Source organism: Centroberyx gerrardi, chromosome 24, assembly GCF_048128805.1.
Source record: "Centroberyx gerrardi isolate f3 chromosome 24, fCenGer3.hap1.cur.20231027, whole genome shotgun sequence".
NCBI classification, from domain to species: Eukaryota; Metazoa; Chordata; class Actinopteri; order Beryciformes; family Berycidae; genus Centroberyx; species Centroberyx gerrardi.
Window position 1 is genome coordinate 14,919,397 of NC_136020.1, and position 27,730 is coordinate 14,947,126.

General features: G+C 43.9%; 1 protein-coding gene across 1 annotated transcript; it reads left to right on the plus strand.

Annotated features, from left to right (window-relative positions):
- The first annotated feature begins 303 nt into the window (after positions 1 to 303).
- On the plus strand, positions 304 to 12,499 carry tmem168a (transmembrane protein 168a). The gene is made up of 6 exons (XM_071920539.2): positions 304 to 351; positions 916 to 1,914; positions 2,167 to 2,442; positions 5,114 to 5,256; positions 7,683 to 7,960; positions 10,208 to 12,499. The coding sequence occupies exons 2-6, from the start codon at positions 1,081 to 1,083 to the stop codon at positions 10,756 to 10,758; spliced, it is 2,082 nt and encodes a 693-aa protein (XP_071776640.1). The 5' UTR covers positions 304 to 351; positions 916 to 1,080; the 3' UTR covers positions 10,759 to 12,499.
- Positions 12,500 to 27,730: the final 15,231 nt, after the last annotated feature.

Sequence of the window (27,730 nt, forward strand, 5' to 3'; positions counted from 1 at the left end):
CTGTGGCTGTCATTGATTATAATCACCTGTTACTTTATTACAATCACCTGTTATTTTCCTACCAAGATGGCCGTTTTGTGATGTAACAGAATACTATACAATGTACTACTATGATTCAGAAGTAATGACCAGCAAATAATACCAACAGTGATTCCTGAACATTGTAGTTACTGTAAGGATAGCGTAACATCATAGGAATAGCTACTGTTTAGGTTGTCAGGTTATACCCAAATGCCCTTGCCTAAAGAGCAAGTGTGTCATCAGTTTTGACACTTGTGAGATGCCGTAGTTTGGAATGCGGAAGTACCGTCCTGGAATCTGCTGTAGAAAGTTGCATCCAATAAACAAAATGTAAGTAACTCTCTTTCGTGAATGTTCGTTCGAATGACAGCTTTTTTTTTTACGATGGGGATTTAAAATTGTTCCTCGTGTGCTAATTTATTTTTTCTTTGTAACGGGTGCTACATGTTTATATGCCCGTAAAAAGGACATTACTGAGTTTAACCAGCTACTTAAACGTCACTGTTAAGTTAGCAGGGAAGCTAGCTAAAGTTAGCAAACTTACTGGCTGCAATGCCACATCGTCAGAGGTTGACAGCAGGGCCGCAGTCAGTGTTTTGGACGTGGATGAGTTATTTGAGTAGATAGATCTGCCTCCAATCTTTCTGCTGTTCAACGCGTGTTAACCATATTCACTTCACAAGGAATGTGTGCATACAAAGTTGACGATGATAATCAAACACTGAAGGAAGCTAACATTAACTGATAATTATTTTGCAGGTTTGTCTGGAAGTAAAATAGCTAACTAGTAAACTTAGCTTGCTAGCTAATGAAGTCCTGCTTGCATGTAGAATGAATATTGTAACTAACGATACTTGTTAACCTGAGTAACATTTCTTTTTAAATTCTTCACAGGGGTTGATTTTGCAGAATGTCATCAAGAGGCGTAGCCCTCAGTTTACAGATCTTCTGTGCAAGTTGACTAACAGACACAAAACTCTAGCCTTAGAGAGGGAGACCGGAGCAAATTGACTCTCAGGAGCCTCAGCTGCATTTGGATCAGTTGCTCTCAACTCAGCCATGGCTCGGGAGGAAGAGGAAGAGGAGCTGACAGCCGATGGACCCAAGGAGGTGGACATGTTTACGTCAGTGCGTTGCCTGGGTTACCTGTCCAGTGTCAACCTGCTTGTGGCGGTGTGTGTGGGCATGTACGTACGCTGGGAGGTGACGGACGAACCTATGATTCTGGTTATCTTCATCCTGGGCCTCTTTGTCTTAGGAATAGCCAGCATCCTCCACTACTACTTTGCTATGGAGAAAGCCAGCCTCAGCTTGTTCCACCTGTGGTTTGGCTTTCTGCTCGGCCTCCTGTGCTTCCTCAACAGCCCAGCCTTGGATCAGAATGTCAAGGAGCAGGTCACCAACTATCTCCTCCTGGCTAGTGTAGCTATGAGAACTGTATGGGCTTTGACTGAGCGGATATGCAGTTCTGTCCGATACAAACCTACATTGCTAACTTCTGCTGAACTTCTGGAGCTCCTAGGATTCAGCATCGCCAGCACTACCATGCTTCTGCACAAGTCGGTCGCCATAAGCGGCTTGGTAATTGCTCTGGGAGCTCTCATTGTGGACTTGAGGGTGAAATCCCTCCTGGCTTTGCCCAACCTAGTTTGTTTTGCCTTGGTTACCTCTCTAGTATTTTTCCAGGCCTTAGGCATCACAGCCAACCCCTATGCCCTGGGCTGCTACCTGGGCAGGCTGCTGTGCGAGCCCATGCTGGATGTGTACTTCAGCGGGCTGGGGCCCAGCGATCGCTGGCTGCCAGTGCTGTCCCTGGGGAGGGTGTGGAGGAGGCTGTCCCTGCTGCCTCTGAGTCTGGCTGAGCTGGCCTTCTTTGTCCTGGCTGCCTTAAAGGTATACGCAGCAATTTAAGAAAATTGTGGTGTGAGGAAATTGACATTTCCATTACCCGAGTCATTATGTTTCTGTGTGACTCTCAATGAATAATGAGGAGCTAAGCAAAGTCAGTCATTTCTCAAAATAAGATTTCTAGCCCTTATGAAACCGTTTTCTTGACTAATGATATGGGGTTTTGTATAGGCTGGTTATATATTTTAAGCCTGTGTTTAATGGCACTGTTCTGTTCAATAAATTTGTCTTTCCCAGCTCGGCCACCTGGAGCTGTGGTACCTGGTGATCCCAGGCTTCTGTGTGTTTGGCCTTTTCTGGTCCATCTGCCACATAGTTCTGCTGATCACGCTGTGGGGCTTCCACACCAAGCTGAGCGAGTGCCAGAAGGCCTGGCGGGCCCAGCGATCTGGTAGCCGGAGTCTGGAGCGAGTCATGGCCTCCAGGGGTATTCGACACTTCTGCCTCATTTCAGAACGCCTGGTTTTCTTTAGTCTGCTGTCAACGGCCATACTGGGGGCTGTATCCTGGCAGGTAGGAAAGCTAATAGCTGAGAAAATACTACTACCAATAATAATAATAATAATTAGGACTGCAAGCAGTCATAGACGGGGCCGGCAGATGTAGCATAAAAGGAAAAAGAGAGTTACAACAAAGAAAGCACATTTACTCAGCATCACCCAGGACTCGAACTCACAACCTTTGACACCAAGGGCTAGTCATGAACTTGTTGGGCAACCAGCAGGGTGCATGATAAGATCTGTCCATCCATATTAAGGCAGATTTCAAACTAGTGCCAAATATTCTGTTTTCAAGATACAATTCTGAGAATTTGCGTACTTTAGAGACAACATAGAGATGTCTGTAATTTATTTGTACAAGAATTGAATGCTCCATAAGCGAAAAACTGATGTTTAAAGATGCTCTATTTTCTATTGACATTTTTAGTGTTTGTCAGTTTTTGAGTTAGAAGTCTGAAATTTTTTTACGTTTCATCTACCAAGACAGAAAAATATTTTCTATTTTTTACATGAAGATTGGACATCGAGTAATCAGCAATTCATTGTGGCTGTGTACAGTATCATTTACAGTCAGACATTTTGATGAGCTGTGGGCTCAATTTTTGATTAGTCTAAATGAAAAACCCCACAATAATTTTATTTGGGCAGGTCTAATGATGCTCTGTAGTGATTTCCATGTAATTTGAGCAAAGTATGTGGGACTAGTTAGATGTAATTAGTAATTAGAGTGGTGGACGTAATTTAGTATAGGTACCAGTGTATGAAAGCTGCTGCCGGCCCCTAATAATGCATCATTATAACTATCAAACATCTATTAACAAAGTTAGAAAGTGTTGCGATAATAGCTTATTTCATACACTATTCATTGCCCTAATGCTCTACATACTGGAGATACATACTGTAACAATCACAAATTGAGTGCATCGCAAATCCTTTCTCCTTTCAAGAATTTGGAAGATTGTCATTGAATATATTCAATGACAATCTTCCAAATTCTTAATATAGTGTGCATTTCTAATAGCAGTATAGGATGCTTAAATTTATCATAGTTGTCACATAGGCCTGTGACTGGGAAACCTCTCAGCTGGTGGCTCAGTGGTTTGGCACTCGCCTCACAGGAGTTTCTGTGTGGAGTTTGCAGTTTGTTCTCCCCGTTTTTGTGGGGGTTTGTTCCGCTTTCCTCCCACAGTCCAAAGACATGCAGGTCAGATGAATTGGAGACTCTAAATTGCCCATAGACGTGAGTGTGTTTGATCTAGTATGGTATATGACATGTGTATGATATGGTATGTAAAGCCCTTTGAAACATGCTTGTGATAAAGGGATATATAAACAAACTTGACTTAGCTACGTTCTGCAGGTCAGAATCCTTAGACTCTCTTAGAATATATCATAGATCATTGCTAGAGCCCTTCTGTATTAAAGCAGTACTTTGAGTTTCATGACAGCGCTGTACATAAACATATCATGCACCCATGTTATAAACCCTGGAGAGAGATGCTAGTGGCAATGTGTAGTTATTAGTTGCTCCCTAAGCTGAGGCACTGCTGCTCTCAAGCGTAACCAATTTAATTAGCACTTTAATATCCCTACCTACTTGCATAAAGAGCAGCAATAACTTATTTAGCCTTATTAGACGTTTACCTTGTTAGAGTCTCAGGGGCCTGAGTCCTAATTTGAGATCAGCATATCGTTGGTGTTGGTGGCAAATTTGCTTGAGAAAATGGGAGCTGTCAGCGCTAACATATCAGAAAGTTAGTATTCAGCTCTTGTTGTGGGGCTTTTGAGGCATTACAGCTAGTTATTTGCCCATGCTATTGAAATACATTGAGGTTATACAGGGTCAACCACTTAAATTCACATACACAACTCTTTATATGAATTAATAAACCTAGCCTAAGCTCTTTGAAGGTAAAAGATGTCTGTGTGTGTGTGTATGTGTGTGTATTCAATAACAACTTCTTCAATGACACTTCCTTGCTTAAAGTTTACATTTTTTAAGGGGCGTACGACTTCATAAAACGTAATGAATGAGTTCAACACATTTTTAAGGTCTGTTATACCCTAGGCAGTTGAATATGTTCCACTTAACCATGCAGGTATTGATTTGCATCCAAAAGAAACGGCAAGGAGTCTTATTACAACGTCGTACTATGAAATCAAAGTGACTTTTTGAGGATGCTAAATTGCATTGCATACGGAAGAGGAAGGATTGTGTCATCACAATGACTCAAGAAATTGGTTGCACTTAAAGCTCAATAGTATTTTGTAGCACAGAGAGCGCAGAGAGGTTTATGTCACTACTTTTATTTATTGTTGTGTGTCTGTTTGTGCATGCATATGCTAGTGTGTGTGCCAGCATGCGTTTTTGTATTAGTTGGTGCACGCACATATACACTCACTGGAACAATTCCTCGGCTTTGAATGGATACTTGCAGTGTGGCTATGTTTAGTCTGCTGTCATACAGTGCATCCTGTCTGCACTTGGTGAGGTCCTGTCATGTTTTGTTCTGTACCTACAGTAGTGTGTCAATCCCGCATTGTGTAACCGGTCTGGTAATGTGTCACCACCAATTTACTAGGAGTCAGATTCCTTCTGTGCAGGATGTACTTGGTAAATGAAGGTGATTCTGAATCTGATATGTGTACGTGGACTCATCAGGCCTGTTGTTTTCTTTTTGCAGCCCTCCAATGGCCTCTTCCTTAGTGCTCTGCTGGTGGTGCTGCCTCTGGAGTCTCTGGCCCACGGCTTGTTCCATGAGCTGGGCAGCTGCCTGGGGGGAACCTGTGTTGGCTACGCCCTGGTCATACCTACCGCTTTCTGCAGGTACTAGAGAGCGAAGAGACACAGACATATACCAGATGCACAGACGAACACACACTTGAATCATTTATGTATACATTAGAGATGCATATCACAAGGACATGCACTCTGCCTAGGTGCAGCTGTTTACAAGACTTGCCAGTTATGTATGGGTTTGTTTTACAGTCTACATACTGAAATAATCACAATGCACATAGGATGCCCAGCAGCAAAACACAGCATTCACACACATGCATACACACACACACACACACACACACAGAGGGCCGATCTGAACCACGTTGAAGCCTTTCTTGGCATATAGGCGCTGGTACATGCTATCACTCATTCCAACTCCCTCTCCAGTTAACACAAAACCAACTGGATAAATAGGCCAATAACTATGCATAAACATGCCGCTAATGTTTGGGCCCTTTAGGGATCATTCCAGTGCTTCCTCCCCAGCATACTAAGTCGTTCAGCTGGAGCAGTTAGCCATTAGCTGCAGCTCTCGGTTGGCCAAACGCTTTTGGAATAGCATAGGCCTAGTTAGTTTTGATGATGCCGACATATTTCCATACTGTGCTCTGTATTCCGCGGCCGTATGTTGAGTGTTTTATGCCCGGGTCCTCAGCGCCCCTCTTTAAACTGGAGAAGCTAGCCAGCAGTTATACATTAGCGTTACCGTCTTTGAGTGCCACTGGATTATTTTGAAATTCAGCCTCTGGTCCAGCGGTGCCCCGAACGTCAGAGACGTTTGGCTGGTGAACATGTTTATGACCACTCTCTGTATATTGAACCTCTTAGCTGGCAGTTAGCTTTAGCATTCAGAAGGGATGCCAACTCCTAGTGCTTAGTTCTCCAGGTGATTTTGGATGCAGGCCCATGTCCTGTTGGAGCTGTGGACGCTCTGTATGCCGAGGCTGTATGCGCCGGGTCCATAGGGAGGACTGAGAGCATGATGAGAATGCAGCAGTGTATAATCGGCTGTTTGATGGCTGCAGATCATGTTTTCACAATGACAAGAGCCCCACGGGGAGATGAGAGAGAGAGAGAGAGATAGTAAGAGAGAGATGGGGATGAGAAGGAGAGTGAGGGAGGGTAAAATTGGTGGGTGAGAAGACACAAGGAGAGGAAAGAGGTTGCAAACAGTGAGGGAGGGGTGGTAAAAGCAAAAAGGGACAGACAGAGCAAAGGAGAGGGAGGGATTGTGAATGAGGGAGGGGTGGAGCTCTGAGAGAGCTGTGGAGAAAGGGACAGGGTTTTTTAGAGATGAAAGAGAGAGTGTAATGGGGAGAAATGTGGCCTGAATCTCAAACTACAAGCCTTCAGTCCCTTGGGCACAACGAGATCAGAGAAGATTAGATGGGTTTAGGTGAACGGTGAGTTTGCTGGGCCAGGTGGAGGTTGCAGCATGTCGTATTTTGACAAAGTATACTATATCGTTAGACCAGGGAATGTACAGGTTAGCAATCCAGGTTTTAGAAACTGTAAACAAGGAAACGATAACATTCACATTTCATGCTCTCCAAATGCTGATTCATACAATTTTAGTATTCAACTTGGGGCAAAAGTTTCATCTTCTTACTTAAAACTATGAACAGAATTGTTAGTCTAATTCTGACAGCATGTTATGAAGAATATGTCCGCTTTGGCTTTCAACAAATAATCACTTTACTGCCAGTCTACTGGCCAGGAACACATGGGAAAATCAATCTCATCTCATCCACAATAGATAAACTTTCACCTGTCCTTGTCAAGGTTGGGCTGAAGGTGGTTATGGGGGCACAGGGACTGATATGACAGCTGAGTTATGCAAATGTCTATAGGAGTGAAGAATGCCTCTGCCATCCGCTTGGCCATGAATAACACTAGGTTCAGAGATATAAAAAAAAAAAAAGGATGACTGCATTCAGTAGCGGCTAGCCTTGACTTTGTGTGTGTGTGTGTGTCCAGAGATGTGGATGGATCTCGGTGTCAACATCCACCTGTCGTTATCAGGCAGGGCTTCTTACATGTCCAGAACACACACTCACACACACCTTTATTATTAAATCTCTTTCCCATTCTCAGTTCTCCTCTCCCTGCTCAATTCTCCTCTCTCCAACTCTTTTTTTTTTTTTTTGTATTTCTTTCGAATTTCTCGCTTTCTTTCCACTCTTTACATCCCTTAGGCTAATGTCATTTCCTGCAGCAATGATCCACCACTCCTCCTTTCTCCTCTCATCCTCTCCGTCTCCTCTTTCCCCAGCGATGCAGACGGCTAGCCCACCCTGTTGTGTCAAACTATCAACTTTTCACTCATATCTCTCTCTCTCTCTCTGACTCTCTCTTCCATCCCGACTACTTCTGACAACCGGGCCAACTTGTTTCCTCCTCAGAGTAGATGAAGAAGTTGAACTCTGCGACCTCTTTCTCATCCACCTCTCCCCCCTCCCTCCTCTGTCCAGCGCTGACGGCCAGCCCAGCCTCCACCCCCCCGAGCAAGTCCAAGAGTTGAACCTGCGCTCCACCGGTATGCTGAACAGCGTGCAGCGCCTCTTCTCCCACCACATGATCCAGACGTTCGGCTGCGACTACTCCACCAGCGGCGTTACGCTGGAGGCCGTGCAGACCAAGCTGCGGAACTTCCTGGAGCTGCGCACGGCGGACGGGCCGCGCCACGACACCTATCTGGTTTTCTACAGTGGGCACACGCACCTCGGCACCGGAGCTTGGGCCCTGGCCGGTGAGGGCCCACGTCCGTTGTTTTTATTTATTTATTTATTCATTTATTTCTCTTTTCTGTCTTCTTGTACCCTGGTTCCAGACTCCTGTATAGCATCCCACCCACTCTTCAGATTTTGTTGAGAGATTCTGAGAGTCTAGTGTTACTCTGGTCAACAGCCGTTCGTGCAACATTTTTTTCATGGGTTCATTTGTTGAAATCGCCCTTTAACCAATATATTGTCTTTGTCAAAAACGACCAACATTCTTGGTAAAGTTAGTAAATACGGCCAGCATTAGTGTCAAATAACGTCAAAATAACGTCAGAGCGGCAAGATACATCAGTGACTAGTGATTGGTTCGGGGAAAATCAACCCCCCCCACACACACACACACACACACACACACACACACACACAAACAGAAAACAGTTAACTAGGAGGCAATTTCAGGCTGAATAATGGAGTGGTAACGAAATGGCCATTCAGTCTGAATATCAGGCTAATCTTCTTGGAAAAATGGCTGTCATTCTCAGGATAACTAAAACATCTCTGTTCCTCTCTTATTCAATCTTTCGTTATCCATTTTTACATTTACATTTTAGGCATTTAGCTGATGAAGTGGGCGGGTAAGGGTTCTGCTTTCTGCTCAAGGACATTTTGAAAGGACACATCCAATGTTGTGGAAATCAAACCCGTGACCTTTCCGTTACAGGCTGCTCCCTCTAAACACTAGGCCAGCCAACTATTCCGCTTCTTGGTAATCTCCCCCTCCTGATTTTTTTTTCTGCATTCTGAAGCTATGTATTTTCCCGGTGAACTCTTATTTCATTCTGATTTCCATTCTTCTCATTTTCTTTTCGTCTCGCTCAATCACCGACTGTCTTGCACCAATCAGACAAGTAAGTCAAAAGGTTAAAAAATGCTGTCGCGTCAAGGACACCGAACAGAAGTTTGCTTGCAGTACAGAAAGTTCTGTGAATGTTCCAGACGGTCTGCGGTGACAGGAGCGCTCCCTCAACAGAAATGAGAATCACAGCGGGTTCACACAGCGTCAGCTCTAGCTCTTCTGTTCAGAGAATCCTTGACACATTATCTCTGCGTGGTGCTGCAAACAAGAAAAAAAATAAATCCCCATTGAAAAGATAATCACTTCCCCATGTGTCACCATTCTGAAGGTAATTGTAACTTTTCTGTCGGTGTTTAGAGGTTAATTGTACACATTTTGAAGAAGTGTTTTTTTGGCAGAATTTTTTTTTTTTTGGCAAATTAGGAGCAATCACGGCTGTTTTAAGTCATATTTTCACTCTGATCCCCACAGTTATGAAGGTGTTGTGCAGTATTACTGTCCAATGCTAAATTATACAGTAGAGCGATGAAAGAATTATTCTTTCGTTATTCTGTTGATCACAGTGGTTACATACGACAAATGGCTTTAATAATGCAGTAGTGCTGTTAACAAATTTGCATGTTGTAGTTTTTCAGACGGATATATCAGACGGATATATATATATATATATATATATATATATATATACATTCGGATAGAGCCCAATTTCCTACCCAAAACACCAATCGCTCCTTTGTGGAGCTGCATTTCTTTCCTTTTTTTCTTCAACTCTTTTTTTCCTTACCTAGTACTTAAAAGTAAATAATAATTTTAGGGTAACAGAAATAATTTGTTACTTCTTTTGGGATCTAGGAATTATTATTCTGTTGTTAAAGTAATTGAAATCTGGGGGGGAAAAAGTAGAGAATTTTCAAAAGAAACCCTGAATTAGTTCTGAGAGATGCTGTGTGTGACAGCCTCCAATAATGGGTTTGAGCTGCCACCTGAAAAACAAGCTGTCTCTGTATTTGTGTGTGTGTGTGTGTGTGTGTGTGATGGCAGCAGGGTTGCCTAGTGGTTTGATCCCTGCAACAGCCAATGTGTCCATCAACAGCTATGTGTCCTTGGAACAAGACACTAAACCAATAGTTGCTCCCTACTTGAGTGTCAGCTAAATGCCGAAAATGAAACTGATACACACCGCACACACACTCTCGGATCACAATTAGTTAAAAAAGGCCTTTAATTTTCAAATATTGTGATACTTATGGGTTTATCTGACACATTTCCCCCTATACATTATGTCCCCTGTCCTCTTTCTCTCCTTTCCTGTCTCCCTCCTTCACTCTCTCCCCATTCTGTCTTCCTCTGTTCCTCCCCCCGTTGCTCTCTTCACCATCTCCCCCTCTCCTCCTCCCCCTCTCTCCCTCCTCCGCTGCAGGAGGCGAGAGTCTCCATCTGGCCCAGCTGCTGGAGTGGTGGAAGGAGAAGAACGCCGGCCACTGCTCCCGTCTCATCCTCGTCCTGGACACCGAGAACTCGCTCCCCTGGGTGAAAGAGGTGCGGAGGGTGGAGGGCATCTACATAGCCGTGCAGGGGGCCGAGCTGAGCCCCACCGGCGGGGACGCGGAGGCCGGCGACACCCCGCGCCTCGGTGACTTCACCTCCGAGTGGGTGGAGTTCAACTGCAACCCAGACAGCGACACCCAATGGTCGGAAAAGGGAAGGACAGTGACGGCCGCCTACGGCGTGTCCAAACGCTGGAGCGACTACACGCTTCACCTGCCCACAGGAAGCGATGTGGCCAAGCACTGGAAGACCCACTTCCCCAAGGCCACCTATCCCATGGTGCACCTGTCCAACTGGTGCTGTGGCCTCAACCTGTTCTGGCTGTGTGGCATGTGTCTGCGCTGCTTCAGGAGGTTTAAACTAGCCTGGTTCCCTCCCACCGTTCTGGACACTGGGCAGGGCATCAAACTGGTGCACTCATAGATTATATGGGACGTTGTAATGCGCCTTTTGACTCTGGAAATTTGGGTTTTTAAAACTGGAGTTGCCTTGGTGGGTGATGTACAGTATATACCAAAGGAAAAAGAATACCCTTATATAAACACACACACATACACATAGTTTACCACTTCAATTCAATGATTTAATGGTAGAAATTTTGGCCATCAGTCAGTGAAGTCAAAAAGGGAAAGCTCCTCCCAACTGGTTCACCCCATGTTTTTTTAACTTGATGCAATCTTTGCTTAACCTGTTTTACAACAAAACATTTCCTGGGTTTGATTTAACTCCATGGCATTTTTTGTTGTTACTACTGGTTGGGTAGTTTGTTGGTGTGTGCATGTTGGAACACCAAATGAGGCAGTGAAAAGCCAATTAAATAATTCCGGTTTGTAATTCAGACAAATTCAGTAGTACTGCTGCTGTATGCTGTATACAGAATGGTCTAAAAAAAAAAATATGAGATGCCACAATCACAATGGGAATATCTTTTTTGTAAAACCATATTGAGTACAATTCAGATTCCTCATTTATAGTTTCTTTATCTAAGATGAGGTAGAAGTTAGTAAAATTGTGCAGTTTTATAAGAGCTTATTGTACTTTGGGACAGTGTGCGATATGTTTTTCAATACGCAGTACATAATTAACATAATTATGCTATTACTGCAGCATTTTCTTTGGGGAGGTTTTTCTGAATATCTTTTGTTATCTATCACATGTCAATTTTTGTATAATTCTGTATTTTCAGAGTGCCTTAAAATGTCTTGAAGGTGGGTTTGGGATCATCTTTAAGAGGGATGCTTCTATCTATATATTTCTACCCTTGCCTTGCCTCTTTTTTTACATTTAGAGGATTTAGCTGAAACTCTTATCCAGAACGACTTACAGAGTGTGAGCAGGGGGGGGGTTTGCTGGAGGCCTTCAACAGGATGGACACGTTCGTGGGAGTCAAACCTGTGACCTTCTGGCTACAGGACGGTCTAACCACAGGCCCACCCTGTCACTCTTGCTGTGGGATCCTTTCATTATCACTTCCAAACTGTTTATATATGTCTGTCTTCTTGCATTGAACAAAGAAAGACGTCAACAATTGGATATGACACAGTACATTATCTCCAGGCACTCTGGTCCTGTCCTGCGCCCAGAGCTTTTTGTTTACATAAATTGATTCAATAAGTTAGGGCAGTATGTGTGGGAAGGCTGCTATGTATGGATTCATAAGTGCTGGGTAAACCCGACGTCTTCAGTTGCTCCAGACACACACACACACACACACACACACTCACACACTCACTCTACATCTAAGTTTTCTAGCTGGCTTGCCACTGCTGTCATTGCCATCAAATCTACTGTCAAACAGTGAGTTGTCATGCAAAGCAGCACATCATCAAGAGGCTCCCAGTGCCTTTATTAGTGCACTGACCATAAGAACTGATATTGACCATCCTTTCTATTCTCTCTCTCTCTCTCTCTCTCTCTCTCTCTCTCTCTCTCTCTCTCTCTCTCTCTCTCTCTCTCTTTTTCTCTGGATTAGATTGCTGCCTTCAGTATGTGGTACACTGTGATGTTTTGCTAAAGAGCTCAAGTTGTATTTTCCACATGTAATCACCCTTGTGCCTCGCTCCCTCTGTACCGTTTGTTTGGATGATCCTTCCCAGTATGGCTTGGACTAATGAGTTATGTTGTGCTTGATAATGTAAGAATTAAACTTGGATAGTAAAGTTAAGTGAACATTCCTGTCTTGAGAAATGTAGGGACGAAATACAAATATAGAAGAACTGGATTAGAGAGGAAATAATAGAAGAGAAGGAGAGGAAAGAATAAGGCAGTGGTGGAGGTAGTCAGCCGGCCAGTCTTATTAACATGGCTGGCTTTACAGACACCGAGTAAATACAGACTCAGCTCTGTCGAAATGCTAGCGTCGCCTGGCAAATATTAGGACTGGGAACCGAAGAAAAATGAGAACGAGTGGAAAGGGAAAAAAATGAAACAACACATGACACACTTTCTCTCTCAGGGAGTTGGTCGCTGAGCTTTCACCTCGGTTACTCCCAGTGCCTGCCTGGACAAGCGTTTGAGGTATTGCTCACAGTTCAGGGGTATTTTATTGGTCTCGCAGAGCCGGGGCCGTGGCCCGGCTCATGCCTGGAGGACGCTATTAGGCACAGAGCAAGGTTTTGGGGAGACCTTGGAGAGATGAAAGCTGACATTAGAAGCAAAGTTTCATGTCAGCTTTCATCTATAATGCTTGCTCCACACGCAACGGGTAAAGCAGGGGAGGAACATGAACCAAAACGACCTTTCACCACTCTAACTTCACCGCGCTTAGGCAAATATCAAACCATTAGATAGGTGGGAGCAATGAGGTGAGCGATCCACGCTGCCAATTACTGAAAAAGACTGAAATGATTTATTCAAATGCAGCAACCAGCATGGATGTTTATGTGTGTGTGTGTGACTGTGTGGGTGTTCTTTCCGTCGGCTGTGGCTTGGATAGGCTGCTGTTATAGCTAAGGTCAGGGATTCATGTATACGGCGGGAATCATTTATGAGAATATTAGATTACGGGCTGGATTCATCTCCTAAACTGGATTAGGTAATAAAAGAGCCGGCAGCCACTGAGGCCCATGTCGATGTGCTGAGTCAGAGCTTGCCACACTCTCTCTCTCTCATTCACACACACACACACACACAAAATAGACATAAACACAGATGCACACATAGATAGAAACAAACACACTCTTGCGCACGGCCATTTCGCTCTCCCTCTGTCTTTCTCGGCCCCTCTCTCTCTCCTGCAGCTGAGTCTCTGTTCTGACTGGGTAATTACAGCTTGTCGTGGGGCGTTACTTTCTAATACAGGCAAAGTGATGTGCCCGACTCCCGCCTGCAATTTATGTGGAAAGGAATCATGCTTTTATAGCCCAAGTTGCATTTCACCACAGGGGAGGGAAGAGCAAATACATCGGCTGCATCTAAATCCCTCTATCTATTATTGTTTATTCAAATCCCTCCGTAGGCACAGTGGGAGGTGGCGATTTTATGCCTTTCTTTGAACAGAAATTTAACTTGCTTGAACCGTGTTTTATGCCAGTCCTTTGGTGTTTAATGGTGGGATTATTCATCATTATATTTACAGGCGTCTGAACTCTGCGGAGTTCTGGCTTGATAAGCGATTATTGGCTTTCGGTGCTCATGCTAATGATTGCGAGGCAAAGGTGAGGTCGGCGCGTTCATTCTCCCGGACCCGGCCTTCTCCGTCAGTCCGTCTGCTCTGCTGTCTGTCCCACAGCCATCACTTTCCCACACCTCAGTGGCATCCAGCAGGCGTCCATTAGAAAGTAAATGTACTGGAGCCAGACATATAAATGCTGAATGTCCCCTTTTTCCACTTCTTCTCCTTTTCCTGAAACAGATGGAGTAATGGGATGAGAGATTATTGATTCAATGCGGCACCACTGCTCCAACTTTTTTTTTTTCATCCTCCTTTTCAAGAGGCCTGCTCGCTGTGGCACGCCGTAGGTCTGACATTGAAATGTCAAAGCCATTATCTCAAATTACAAGGGCTGAGGATGCGTTTAGTGGCCACTTAACCATGCAATGCTCCCCACTATTCAGACGATCATTTGGAAGGGGCTGCCAAAATCTCCCCGCTCCCGGGCTACTCTTTCAACATGGCAGTTTCTCCGAGAACTTACTTAAAGTGGATGTGGTCGTTCCATATCAGCTAGTTTGCATTAGATCAGACACTGCATGATTCATGTCCACAACTTGTATAGCAGGTAGGGTCATCATGCAGCATGTCACATGACTCATATCCCGCCAGGTTGATGGAAAAGAAAGTGCGGCCATACTGGATCTGTGTCGTACGCAAGAGTATTAGGGCCATTGTAGGTGATTTGTTTGTTTTTTTACCGCAGCTAGGGGGAGGGGGGTAATATTCTGAGAAAAAACTCTGAATTCCTGAAATTAAAGTCAGAAATTTGATCTCGCAAATTTCTGACTTTAATCTCAGAAATCCAGAAATTCCATAGTCTTGCACCTGTGTGTCTCGGAAGAAAGTTTGCTGGATGTGTGTTCAGAAGATTTACTTTTTTTGTGATTACTAACAATTGTAGGAGATGAGATTAAACATCATAACTGTCATCATTTGGAGAATCTGCATCTTTTTTGTGAGTCAACCATCACTTCACTCCACATTTATCAGTTCTGAACTAGTCAACACAAGTTTTCGTTCAAGCTTTTCCAGCAGGAGTTGAGGTATGTTATGGATGTAATCACTGTAATCACAAACACACATCTGCTTTAACTGGAAGGCTGCAGGTTTGATCCCCTCAGCATGCACTGTCAGGATAAGGGTGTCAACAAAAATGTATGGATTTCCAAATCCAAGCCAGAGATGTGAAGAGATTATTCATGGCACAAGGATTGAAGTTCCTCTGGGCGAGGATTTATAAGCCGATACAGAAAGGGGTTGGGGAAAGCAGACCTTGTGGCCTCGGTTATTACACATATTCCTTCTTGTAAAGTGAAGGTCAAGATTTAAGCAGGATAAAGGAATCAAGTGTATTTTGTGCATTGTTGTTTAGGTGGGAATCCGGGCCGCTTCTCTCCTTGTGTCATTTTTACAGTTTGTGTCATCAATATGGATCGCTGGTTTTGAAGCCGCCCCTAATCAAACTGAACTGCTGTGGATATCGGCTGTTGTAAGCAGCCAAATATACTTAGTATGTGCCAGATGATGCTGATACGCTTGATTCAATTAAAAGTGTAAATCGGAGGCTAACGAGACTGTCAGCACCGTGGGATTGGAGGTGCAGTAATTAGCTTCGTTGTCACAGTTGGGTTGAGATGGGACAGGGCTGGGCTGAGCAAGGCTAGTGAAACAGATGAGTTTCCTATCCTGATCTCTCATCTGGGAACCAACACATCTTCTAAGTCAGCCAGAGAAGGCTTCCCCTGCTCAAGGGAGTTATCTGTACTCTTTTGTGTCACAGGGGAGTAGGGCCGATACTGGTACTGGTTTCAGTATTCTGATGCAATTTCAAGACCAGCTCTAAACTGGTGCTTTTCTCAATACCTTTCTTTGTTGAGCAACAGGACATTTCATTGCTCTCTTATTAAGATTTATACAAAGATTTAAACTCTGCTCAATTGATTTCTCCTAAGGAAAATGCCCATAAACAAGAAAAATTGAATTCCAATATTTAAACAAGATTCCAATATTTTTAAGCTTTTGTGACCTTAAAATTGATAATCATGCCAAAAATCAGTACATTATCAATAGGTTTAGCTTTGTGATGCCCAGCCCTACATGGAAGGCTATATTCAGTGACATTTGACCCCTCTGGCACTGGAGTAGCCTGGATTGTACTGGACATGAGTGGACTGGTCTGTGCTGAGCATAAGCCAGGCAGGTTTGGATGTCCTTATGAAACACATTATAGCTGGCGTCTTCATGACAAAGCCTATATGACAAACAGAATATGAAGTCAGGCAGCAGAAAGGTAGCTCAGCCCTCTACAGACCCACAGCCTGCCTTGAAATCCTGTCTCCAGCTAATGCAGTGCTGATGCATGACTCACCTAAGCCCGCTCCTCCGATCTTCTGTCTGTCTGGCTGCTGGTAAGTGGGTTATGGAGACGCACTGGGGTCTCCTCTCAACCATGACATAACAACGCACTCAGGCGCTGACCGGAGAGACATACCTGTTTACTGCGCTGTAACAAGCAGTCAGCTGGCTTTAAGTGTACCTGAGGCATGGAGAAAGGGCTGCGGTTGGGCTGAAGGGGGAAGGGACAGCTGTTAGGAGATGATAGATTTACAAGAGGTCTTTTGCTCTCCTGCATGTCGTGTGCTGGCATCCGATTGCTCCTCTGTGTTTGTGCACATTCACTTCTATTAGGGATGTAAACAACTCGGGTACCCATCTGAAATTTGAAACTCAGATAATGTAAATATATAGCAAATAGCTAATTTCCATAAAAGTATTATTCCCATGTGTTAAAATTTTACAAAAAAAGTTGACGTTACACCTCCTAAAAGCACGAGAGTGATATTAAACAAGTAGCCTAGCTGGAAACAAGACTTAGTACTGGTAACAAGTACTGGTAACTTGGTGTCTACGTTAGCTAGTTGAACATTTTTTTGTCTTCTAACATGCACTCGATGCAGTGAAACCAACGCAGTCAATCACGGAGTTATTTCTCACAGTCCAATGAGTGCATAGTGCAAATTATTTTGTATTGTTTTAAAATACGCAGGTGAAGCAAGTAGTATGAGCCATCATCTCAGCCACCAGCGCTCTCATTCACTCAGACTAAGAGAAAACGAGTACTCGGTTACTCATTTACTCATTATTTACATCCCTACTTCATATTCTTTCATTCCAGGTTCTGAAATTATACCATGACCTTTCCCTACAGGCAAAAGAAATCCAAAAGGAGATTTGAGAGGAATTTCAACTTCGAATAATAAGGGAATCCTTTTGACGTTTGTGGAAAGAGGAGCGGCTGTAGCCAGATACCAGACCCAAATCAGACCCAAAATTATTCACAGATCTGATTTATTCCCCGCAATTTTGGCCAAGGCCTCATTATTGGTGCACATTAGCTTGTCCCTGGGCTGCTGGCTGTGTGTGTGTGTGTGTGTGAGTGTGAGTTTGTAGTGTGTGCATATGTGCGTGCATGCATTTGTGTGTGTCTGTGTGTGTGTGTGTGTGTGTGTGTGTGTTTGTGTGTGTGATGTCAGCAGAACCCCAGGGGGTCTAGCAGGAGCTCGTTTGATTGCAGCCTCACAGCTGGCGCACGATGTTAGCCAGCCAAGCACCGAGTGAAGCAGAGAGAGAGAGAGAGAGAGAGAGAGATGAGGAAGGGAAGGATGAATGGATAAATAGTGGGGAAAGAGAAGACAGCTCATATGGCTTTAGCTTTACTTTGGAGAGAGAGAGAGAATGTGTGACAAAATCAGAGGGAACACAAAATCAGAGGGAACAAGAGAAAGAAATTGGCTAAGGTGAAAGGAAGGATGGATGGATAGATGGAGGGAGGGAAGGAGGGGGCGCGGCAGGCAGGTGTTACCCCTGGCTGTGAATATCAGAGTGGAGAGGGGGAGGAAAGAGTAGCTACACCTGTCCTTCAGTGATCAAACAAACACACACACACACACACACACACACGCTCCCTCGCTCAGGGACTCTCGCTCGGGGTCAAACGCACAAAGAGATCCGCCCGCGCACACTTTTTGCATAAGGACACATTACATGCTGCAAGAAAAATGCTTAGCGTTTGCCCACACAGATGGTCTTGCCTGGGTTTACCATGGGATATAAAGGCGGGCAGAACCCTCCTCTCACCCCCCCCGCTCAGTTTAACTGCTGTGGCCAGAGCCTCACGCTGTTGGGCAATTGGGCAACGGCATGGAATAGCCTAATTTAGAAGCAGATGACTGGATGTCCCTGAATAGAAGAAAAAGAGAGAGGCAGAGAGAGAGGAGCAGAGATATAGAGGGGACAGTGAGACAGAGATATAGAGACAATGACTGTGTGCCTGTGCAGTTTGAGCGTAAAGAAAGGGGGAAAAAAACAAAAACAATAGCTGAAAGCCAGAGAGAGAGAGAAACAAACAGACACAAGTGAGTGAGAATAACACACTCATACAGAAACAAAAAAAAAAACACAAAAAAAAAAAAACGCACACAATCCCCGTGAGGACGGCTGTCATCCGTCGCTGCATGCGGTGTGGGAACATTCCAGACTCATCTATTTTGGCTAGACTGTGACTGCTGAGAGAGAGAGAAATTTACTGAGAGAGACAGAGAGATCGAGAGAGGCGGGGTGGGGGGTGGGGGGGTGGGGGTGGTGGTGGTGGTGGGGGGGGGGGGTGTAAGGGGAGGTGGAGGAAAAAGAGAAAGGAGCTGATAGTGAGAAAGAGACAAAGCAAGACAAACAGACAGATGAGGAAAGGAAAAACAGAGGGAGACAAGGCCAAGAACCTGTTACTGCATTTCGAGTCCAGCTGTTCCGTTTGGATGAAAAGGATGGTCTTGTGTGTGTGTGTGTGTGTGTGTGTGTGTGTGTGTGTGTGTGTGTGTGTGTGTGTGCACGCATTCACCCATCTGTCTATATGTATGTATGTGTACAGTATACGTCCAAGCCAACTGTACATGCAGTTGGCTTGTGTTGCATGCGTGCCGTTCGCTTAATCGTGCGTGATGAGTGTGCATGTGAGATTAGATAGGATAGGATTAATAGGATGATACCTTCAGCTTTGGGGAAAATAATACTTTACTTACACCCATTACAGATTACTGGTCTAAAACTCCAATCAGTGATATAATCCACTTGATTATTCATTATTATTCAACTATGTACTGGGATCTGATTATCTTTCAGTTTTTAAATTACACAGAATATGACATCAAAAGGATTCAGTGAAATGAATACCTGTATATGGGACTCAAAGGGACATGCAAAGACGCACAGTGTAATATAGCAATAGAGTGTAAATTCAAGATGTATAAAATGATTCTTGAAAATCAAACCCTTTTGTTCTGAATGGATTGTAGATTGTAGATTACATTTTTGTGCTCTCAGATAATTGTTTCTCCCCACTTGGCTAGAATCGCCTCTTAACTTGTTGAACCTTTCATTACCAATGAGGGGGAACAAAAATGAATCTGTATTCTTAAATAACTACCCTAAATGAAAATATTAGGCATGTCATGATGTCAAATTCAGAAAGGAAATGAACAAAGACTAGTTTGTGTATTAGCTACTGATGAATGAAGCATGAATATGGACCAGTCAACATGTTTCTTTCTCATTAACTGAAGGACTCTTTCTTATTCAACACGCTAATTAATATTATGAAGTTTTTGCTTTAGAGTGCCGGAGAGATGCCTCTGGTGGCCTTCAAGGACATCACCGAGTCTCTGCTCTTACATGAACAGTTTATTTTTTTCTTATTTTCTTGATAGGTCACTTTGATGACCTTTCTTCACCGTTAATCTACGTCCGACCTTCCTTCCCTCTCTCCCGTAACTGCTCGACCTCGTGTTGCTAAGCTGGCGTTTCAGGTTGAGCTGTTTTAACACCCGGCCGTTGATCATATTTGGTTTAATTACCTCCGCGTGGACGGGAGGAGCATTAGAAATCATGACCTGATGCATATTCAATAAATTGAGTGAAACAGCAAATGGAATGGCTAGCCTATGATGCGCATTCATCTGTGCACTGAGGATTTATGCAAGAATGACCTTCAGATGTTGTGCTTTCTCACTTGCAGGCAGAAGAAAAAAGAAATCCTTTTGATATAAGGTTATCAGTGAGTGAAGGCTTATGCATGCTGAGGACCTCTTCATATCCAATCTGCTGGTTTGCACCAGAATGATGTTGGAGACGGGTGAAGAATAATTCAAGTTCATGCTTTGGCTCTGCAGTTATACCCATGTATAATACCATGTATAACCCCTATGAACCCCTGGGGAGTCTTTGTTCATACCTCCTTCTGTTTATTTGAAGCGGCGGTGCCACAAAACCGTTAGCAGGAAGCAAAGTCTCAAATTAAACATGACAGAAGCAGATAGACCACCGACTGAGATGATCAGAAACGTCTCACGCCACCTGCACCGCCGAATGGAAAACAAAGAGCGAGCTATAGGGAACCTGGGAGAAACAAATGTCTCAGAGCTGTTGTTCTAAATGTACAGCGGCCTGTATTTCTCTTTAATGTGAAGGGCATAAAGCTTGCCTGAAAGAAAAATGAGAAAATAGCCTACCTCGCATGACACACTTCCACTGTTTATGTTTCTAATATTGTTGCCGTTTTTCCCCGTTCCCCTCAGCTTGTCATGATAAGGTACATTTCTCACCCACGACTTGCATTTGATGTCAAGTGAGGTAAGGCAGACGTCTTTTTATTCTTGATTTTTTTAATCAGGAGAGGCTAAATGAAAGTCGAGTCCTGACCTGCACAGAGAAATGGCTGCTGGGGCGCCGCATGTTTTCTTTATTTACTCATCAATGATGTTTACCAGCGGCTAAGAGATTGAAGCTGCGACATCGGGGACTGACTTTTATTACCCGGGGGTCCTTTGTATTCCTCGCTGTCCGCTGCGAAAAAGCTTTCTATTGATTATCTCAGACCAGGGAAGGGGATTTGGAAATCAAGGCATACACAGGTATTGAAAAGACAAGGTCCTGGCCACATTTAGCAATTTTTATGGAGTACACCAACCTCTTTAAATTGGGTGTTAACAATGTAGGAAATCCTTGAAATGATCAACATATTGTCTCTCTCTTTGTCACATCAAGCTGTGCATGTGCTTTGTAGATATATATGTGTGTGTGTGTGTGTGTGTGTGTGCCTAGTGTGTCTGAGCACGCGCGCACGAATGCTCCTGCGCGTATGTGCGCTTCAGTCGGGTGAACTGTGTGCACATTTATTGGCGTAGGTCTTGTGCTGCATTACAGAGAATTAAGTGACTGAATAACTTAAGCTCTCACTGCGCTAATTAAAACAGCTTGCACTCACACTGATGGCGCAGCCATGGCGAGGCTGTAATTAATTTCTGAATGGACGCTTTTTGGACACAAGGATGTTCCGAAAGACTACCAATGTCAAAACATCCTGTGTAGTTTGGCTTAGGTACCAGTCTGTAAAGTGATTAATTAATGTTGAGCGGAACACAAATTAATTGTAGCCCAGTCAATACTAGTGCAGACCCAGGGTTTGTTGTCCTTTTCTCAATGAGACTGCTTGAGTCTGATTTTGCTAATGGCCGATGAATAGATTTCCCTGTAAGAGAAATCAAAGGTAGAAAAAGTTAAAGATATCTCACTAAACAAATGACGTATGACCAGCCCCACTGGTATTATTTAACCCTCCTATTGTGTTCAAATCAATTTACGTATTTTATGTTTGGGGTCAGCAATTTAAACCTACAAAAAATTGTAATTTAAAGTGTTACCCAAGTTTAGGTCTCAGCTCTTTGTATCTCTCTGCTGACTATCTTAATAGCCCTGAAAATAAAACACGACCCCCCCCCCCCCCCCCCCCCCCCCCTTCTACATCAAGTATTCATATTATGCAACTATAGAAAAACATGCAAATCAACATAAAGTCTCATTGTTTTACCTAAAATATAAAAAAAATCTGGTTTTGGCTTTATGTTGCTTTTAAGAACCTATTTGTGGTTTTCATATCATTTGGAAAGAAACACTGTGTTTATTATCAAGGATAGTAACATTTATTATGTTCAGGGTCAATTTGACCCCAGGTCAAAACAAACCAAAATTCAAAAACGTTAAATATTTAAAGGCCTACTGTTCACATTTCCCATAGTCTCAGCCCGGTATTAATCCAGTTGCTATCACATTCCCATACAGTAGGATGTGGAGGCAAGGTGTTGCCCTTGTCAGCGGCCTTATTATCAGTCAGAAATAGATTTAGAGGACTCCGGTGATGCAAACCAAATGGCCTCACACAAAGAATACAAACTCCGACATTTGTATTCATGTATGGTCACTGAGTGGTTTGTGTGTATGCGTGCTTGTCATTGTGTCTGTGTGTGTGTGTGTGTGTGTGTGTGTGTGAGGTTGGGAAACGCGTGACCCAGAAAGCAGTACAAGCAGTGTGAGGTATTACACTGTCCAGCGCGCCACCCCACCATTCATTTCCATCAGGACCTGTAATAATGCTTGTACTCAGGGCTGAAATTGCTTTCTGCCTTTTGGGTCAGTACAACTGGACTGTGTGATGGGGGAGGGTGTTGTTTCCTGAGTGTTTTCTGGTGTTTTTATTTTTTTTGTAGGGTAGGGGGTGGTAGTCAGTAGCTGAGGCCTATGGTCAGCCACCATGCTACGGTCATATTAGTGAATTGATTTATATGTGCAGAAAACCCGGGCACTCCTCCTAATAGAGGTTTACGACAGTATGATAGAGTGGCCTTCTGGTACACTGCATTGCCGCATTTCTCCTCCTTCCTCCCTCTCTCTCTCTCTCTCTCTCTCTCTCTCTGTCTTTCTCTCTCTCTCTCTTTCTCCGCTACTCTCCTTTTGCCACGCGCTGTTTAAAGCGTTGAATTTATTATCGCTGTGATGTGATGAATTAGGCGCTCTCGCAATTTTTTTTTTTCCACAGGGCACTTTTCACTTCAAGCAACAGCATGGCCAAGTCAAATATTTATCTCTTTTTCTGTCTTGAGCGGCTGTAACAGGTGTGTTTAGATATGGGAGTGAGACAAATGAACCCTCTGCTCCCTTCGATGACAGCAGCGCTACAGTGTTTAACAAACTCCCCCCCCCCCACCCTCCCCTTCTGTTTCTATGACAGCAAGGAATTGTAAAAATACCAAACGTTTGGTGGCTAATTTGCATGCAGACCTGTATGATTGGTTGCGAGGTAATTGGTGGCTTTCATTCGACAGCGTGCTGATTGACCCGCCTTGACATTTTCACCGATGTCGCACCAACTTGTCAGCCGCGCAGGGTGCTGCTTGAGAAATCACAGCCAATCATGCCAAGTTATGCAAAGAGCTCTTGTAAATGTGAAGGGTCGAAACTGTAGGGGAGGCAGCTCGGGATCAGCCGAATCCCAATGATTACAACTTTGAAATATTCTTCCTCTGTGTCTTCACTCGGGGCGCGACTGCATTGATTTCCAAAAGAGCTGACTGGTGAAAGCGGTGCGTTGGAACCTCTTTACGGTCCTTGCTTACACCCATACAATACTTTTTGATCACAGCTAAGGGGGAGTGCTAAAATGGGTGATTAAGCAGAAGTTGATTGTCCTTTCCTTTTTGAAATATGTATAGGAGGGCTGTATGCTGTATCAGCTACTATATCAGCATTGTCATCATCATCTATTTTATCATTAGGACAAAAAGCCCCCTCACTCTGCACTTTGCCCGTCCTCCTCAGATAGCAATTGGCAGATGTGAGAGCGCCTACAGGCCAAACGTCACAGACCAAACGGTTTCGTTTAAGGTACAAATATAGCCAGACCTTTGCTCGCTCAGGAACCTCGCTTTATGAGAGAAGTAAACTCCCCCGCAAACAAGAATTGCATTCATTATTTCAGGTTTCAGTCAAACGACATGCAACACTGAATGATCTTTTTTTCCTTTTCTGACATGTGGGAGTGAATGAGTTGTACTCTCCCCTCACTCCGCAACTCTGTCCTTGAGCAAGGAACTTAAAGGAAAAATTCACCCTCCAATACTCTTACACTACCAATCAAAAGCTTTTCTTTATTTTTACTATCTACTATTTACTAACACAAATGGAATTATGCAGTGACCAAAAAACAAATCAAAACTATCTTATATTATAGATTCTTCAGAGTAGCCGCCCTTTGCCTTGACAAAGGCAAAGGCTTTGGAAAGAAATTCATACATAGGCATCAACTTCACTATTTATATTTATCTAAGAAACAAAATTCAAGCATTTAAGGATAAGCGTTTAGATCACAATGGCTTTAAGATAATGAAAAACACAGTACATTCAATCAGGTGTGTCCAAACTTTTGACTGGTAGTGTATAGCATCAATCTGTGATCTTTATTGCGTTCCATTAATTATTTTGTGTTGGAATATACTTTTTTATGTACCCACTTTCCCTCAACCTAATTCTACTTCAGTAAATTATTTCCTACATTTCCCAGAATTACTTTTGACAACCCCAAGAAAACGGGTGTGAACTTTTTGCATTCAGCTGTGGGTTATACAAGTTTTTCCAGAAAAGTACAAGTTACGCCACTTACTCAAAACACAACAGGTCTTGCGGTTGCATTGTATTCTGATCTATTGAGGCTACTGTCAGTGGAGAAATTGGTATCTCTGCCTGTGTGATGGATTTCTCCCTGTATGATTGTTGAACATCAGCGCAAAATGGCGAGTCTAGAAAGAAGCTCTTGCTCTTTGATTCTGACAGACTGACAGACTGACACCAAAACCTGATGTTTACCGCTGATGTTTGAGATTTTAGAAAAATTGTCTCAAACTCCATTGTAGCGGCGCTGAAAATACCTTGACATGAAGTCATGTTGTCTACATTTGGCAAGTTATCAGCGGGAGTCAGAAAAATACACCACCGAACAGCAAAATGGGCCCAGAAATGCAACACACATCACCAATAGCTGATTTTTTCAACAGTGTTTTAAAGTGTTTTAGGATGGATTTTTCCTTTAAACAGTAGAAGACAGTAGAAGACAGTAGAAGACAGTAGAAGACAGTAGAAGACAATGGTTTTCCTGGGCAGCTGCCTGTTGTGAATGTGTTTTACTGGGTGAATGTGAAGGACGTTGCTTAAAAAGCACTTGCATGCTCCATTAAACTCTGTCTGTAAGATAGAGGTTAGACTGGCATGGCATATAATGGCATATAATGGCATATAATGGCATATAATGGCATATAATAGAATAGAATAGAATAGAATAGAATAGAACAGTGTTGAGGAAGAACATTCCTATTATTAAACACTATAAAACTGCGTAATCATCCAGATTTTTAGTTCCTTGGCTCCCAACCAGCAGCTTGTCAAACTACTCTCTCATCCTGAGTTTCTTCCACAATAGAATAGAATAGAATAGAATCTTGGCCATTCAGACATGGGAATATTGAGTAAACTGACGCTGGTGAATGTAACACCTACTTGTAACTTTGTCTTTGTTTTGACAGAGGGAGGCGGGCAGCAGAGACGCTGTCGTCTCTGAGGTGTGTGAGGAGTGGAAAGGCCTCGACTGCGGAGGCTACAGAACTGGAGCTGTCCTGGGCTGCCTGGGCCACAGGGAGCGGATTGCCTATTTGTTGCATCACTGGTTTGGCAAGCGCAGAGGCGGGTAGGGGGAGAAGATGCAGGGCCCTCGAGGAAGCCACAGTCTCCAACCTTTTCGGGAGCCCTTATTGGCTTTTTGCAAAATGGCTCTGTGGAAATGCAAGCCTAAGATGTATGACAGACGCAGAGACAAACACACTCGCACACACCAGCCGTTGTGCATTTGTGGAAATAAACTCCAAAAAGGCATGAATCCAAATGCATCTTAAAGTGGTATAATCCGCGAGATCTTTGTTTTATTTATTTCGGCGACATCCTTGGCGATACATGGTTATGGCTGTGGTGTTTTTTCACTGCGTCTCCCAGAGGTCACCAGGCAATCAAACACTGTTGCCAGTACTGTGATGTCTTTATCTGTCTGTTTTTCCTTTGTCTTTGCCATGGTGGCTATCACTGCTCATGCTAACTAGTTCTTCTTCTATTTATTACAAACAAACCGCTGTTGTTGCCACCATGAACCTAAAAAGCATCACTACTCTGCACCAGAGGTTTTTTTTTACCGGGTGTTTAGAACAGCAAATATAAAAGCTTTTATGAACTGGGTATAGATTGAATCACTATTGTGTTAAATCAAGAGAGTAGCAGAGCAGACATTTATTTATATGAAAATGTCACGATTATTGAAGCCGTTTATTTTCATGACTTTCTTTCATATAGTAGGTTACTCAAACTGTAGAAAGTTTAAGGCCACGACCTTTATAAATTCAAGTGACCCCGGACTGGGCCTTTAAAAATTCAATGTGAATCCAGTGAGTTGATGAGCTGCTAATGCCTGAGGAGCCTGGCTGCAGGTACAGACAGCTCACCTCTCTGGCCAGCAGCCAGCTTTCAGCCAGGCTGCAGCCACAGAAAAACTAATACAGATGACTTCATCATTTTTGCCTAGTGACCTTTCTGGCATCCTTTCCTACTCCACTCCCCCGCTCCTCCTCCCCTCTCCCTCTTCTTCCACACACACACACACACCTCCTATACAACCTTTCCACACGATCTGTGCAGCTCTTTGAATGCACACGCTGCCAGTCTCCCTCTCTGTATTTCTCTCTCTCTCTTCCCCCCTCCCTCTCTCCTTGCCTCCCCTTCCACCGCACCTCCTCTCGTCGTCCTCTCTGCCACACTCCCTCCCTTCCCCAAGGGCATTATTCATAGCGAGGTTGAACACAGCTTCAAGGTTAAGTGCCAGCGCGTGTGCTCCGTACCTCTGCTGAGTTGCGTTCAGTGTCGCCCGCTCTCGCTGCGCTGGTGGGGGCCGTTTGGCAGCTGCACTGACCACATCTCATCCCAAAACCAATGGGTCCTTGGCTCCCGGAGCGAGTGAATGTAAGCACAGGCAATCAATAGGTTTCAATATGGCCCTGCCGGCGACTGCGAAAGAAACTCAATTTTATTTCGCAATCTTGTGCATTTATTAGATGAGCAGATATTGATGGCAAAATAGGCAGGCTGCTCCTCTCCAATACACACACACACACACACACACACACACAGGCCGGATTTGGTTTAAAGGCAAAAGGCTTTGAGTTAACTGCAGATGGATCAGTGTTTCCATGAGGACATTACTACTGTTCTGTATCCAGCCAAGCGAAGAGAATACCATTTTCTCCTAGTTTGATTATTGTCAGATTATTGTTGGCTCATACAGGCTTGACTCTGTCATCCGCTCTTTTTGCCCCCATCCGTCAGTCACACTTCCACACATCCTCGTCTATGTGAGCCTGATATCACTTCTTGGCTTTTTAACCCTCATTGTATTACTCTTTCCCTGTGGTCATGCAGCTATTCTTAGGCCGTGCCGTCCATTGCTGTGATCAATCAGGAGTCACGCTTCCAGGGGATTCTGGTAATAAATGTCAATACTTTTTCGGGTAGAGTCAGAGCCTAGCAGGCCTGTGTGCGTACATGCTTGTGTGTGTGTCTGTGTGTGTGTGTGTGTGTGTGTGTGTGTGTGTGTGTGTGTGGCCCTGCCCTACCCTGGGAGGAGTTAATACAATTAGAGAGGATCAGGTGTTTGTCTCTCTTCAGTATCTGATTTGGACCACTTCACTGGGCGAGTAATCAAACCATACATAAACACACACACACACACACACTGCTAAACACAGACATGCACCAGGTGAGTAATCA

Coding starts and splice junctions, on each gene's coding strand:
- tmem168a (XM_071920539.2), top strand. CDS start 1,081: ATGGCTCGGGAGGAAGAGGAAGAGGAGCTGACAGCCGATGGACCCAAG. Junction 5,257..7,682: donor ATACCTACCGCTTTCTGCAG/GTACTAGAGAGC, acceptor TCCTCTGTCCAG/CGCTGACGGCCAGCCCAGCC. Junction 7,961..10,207: donor CGGAGCTTGGGCCCTGGCCG/GTGAGGGCCCAC, acceptor CCTCCGCTGCAG/GAGGCGAGAGTCTCCATCTG.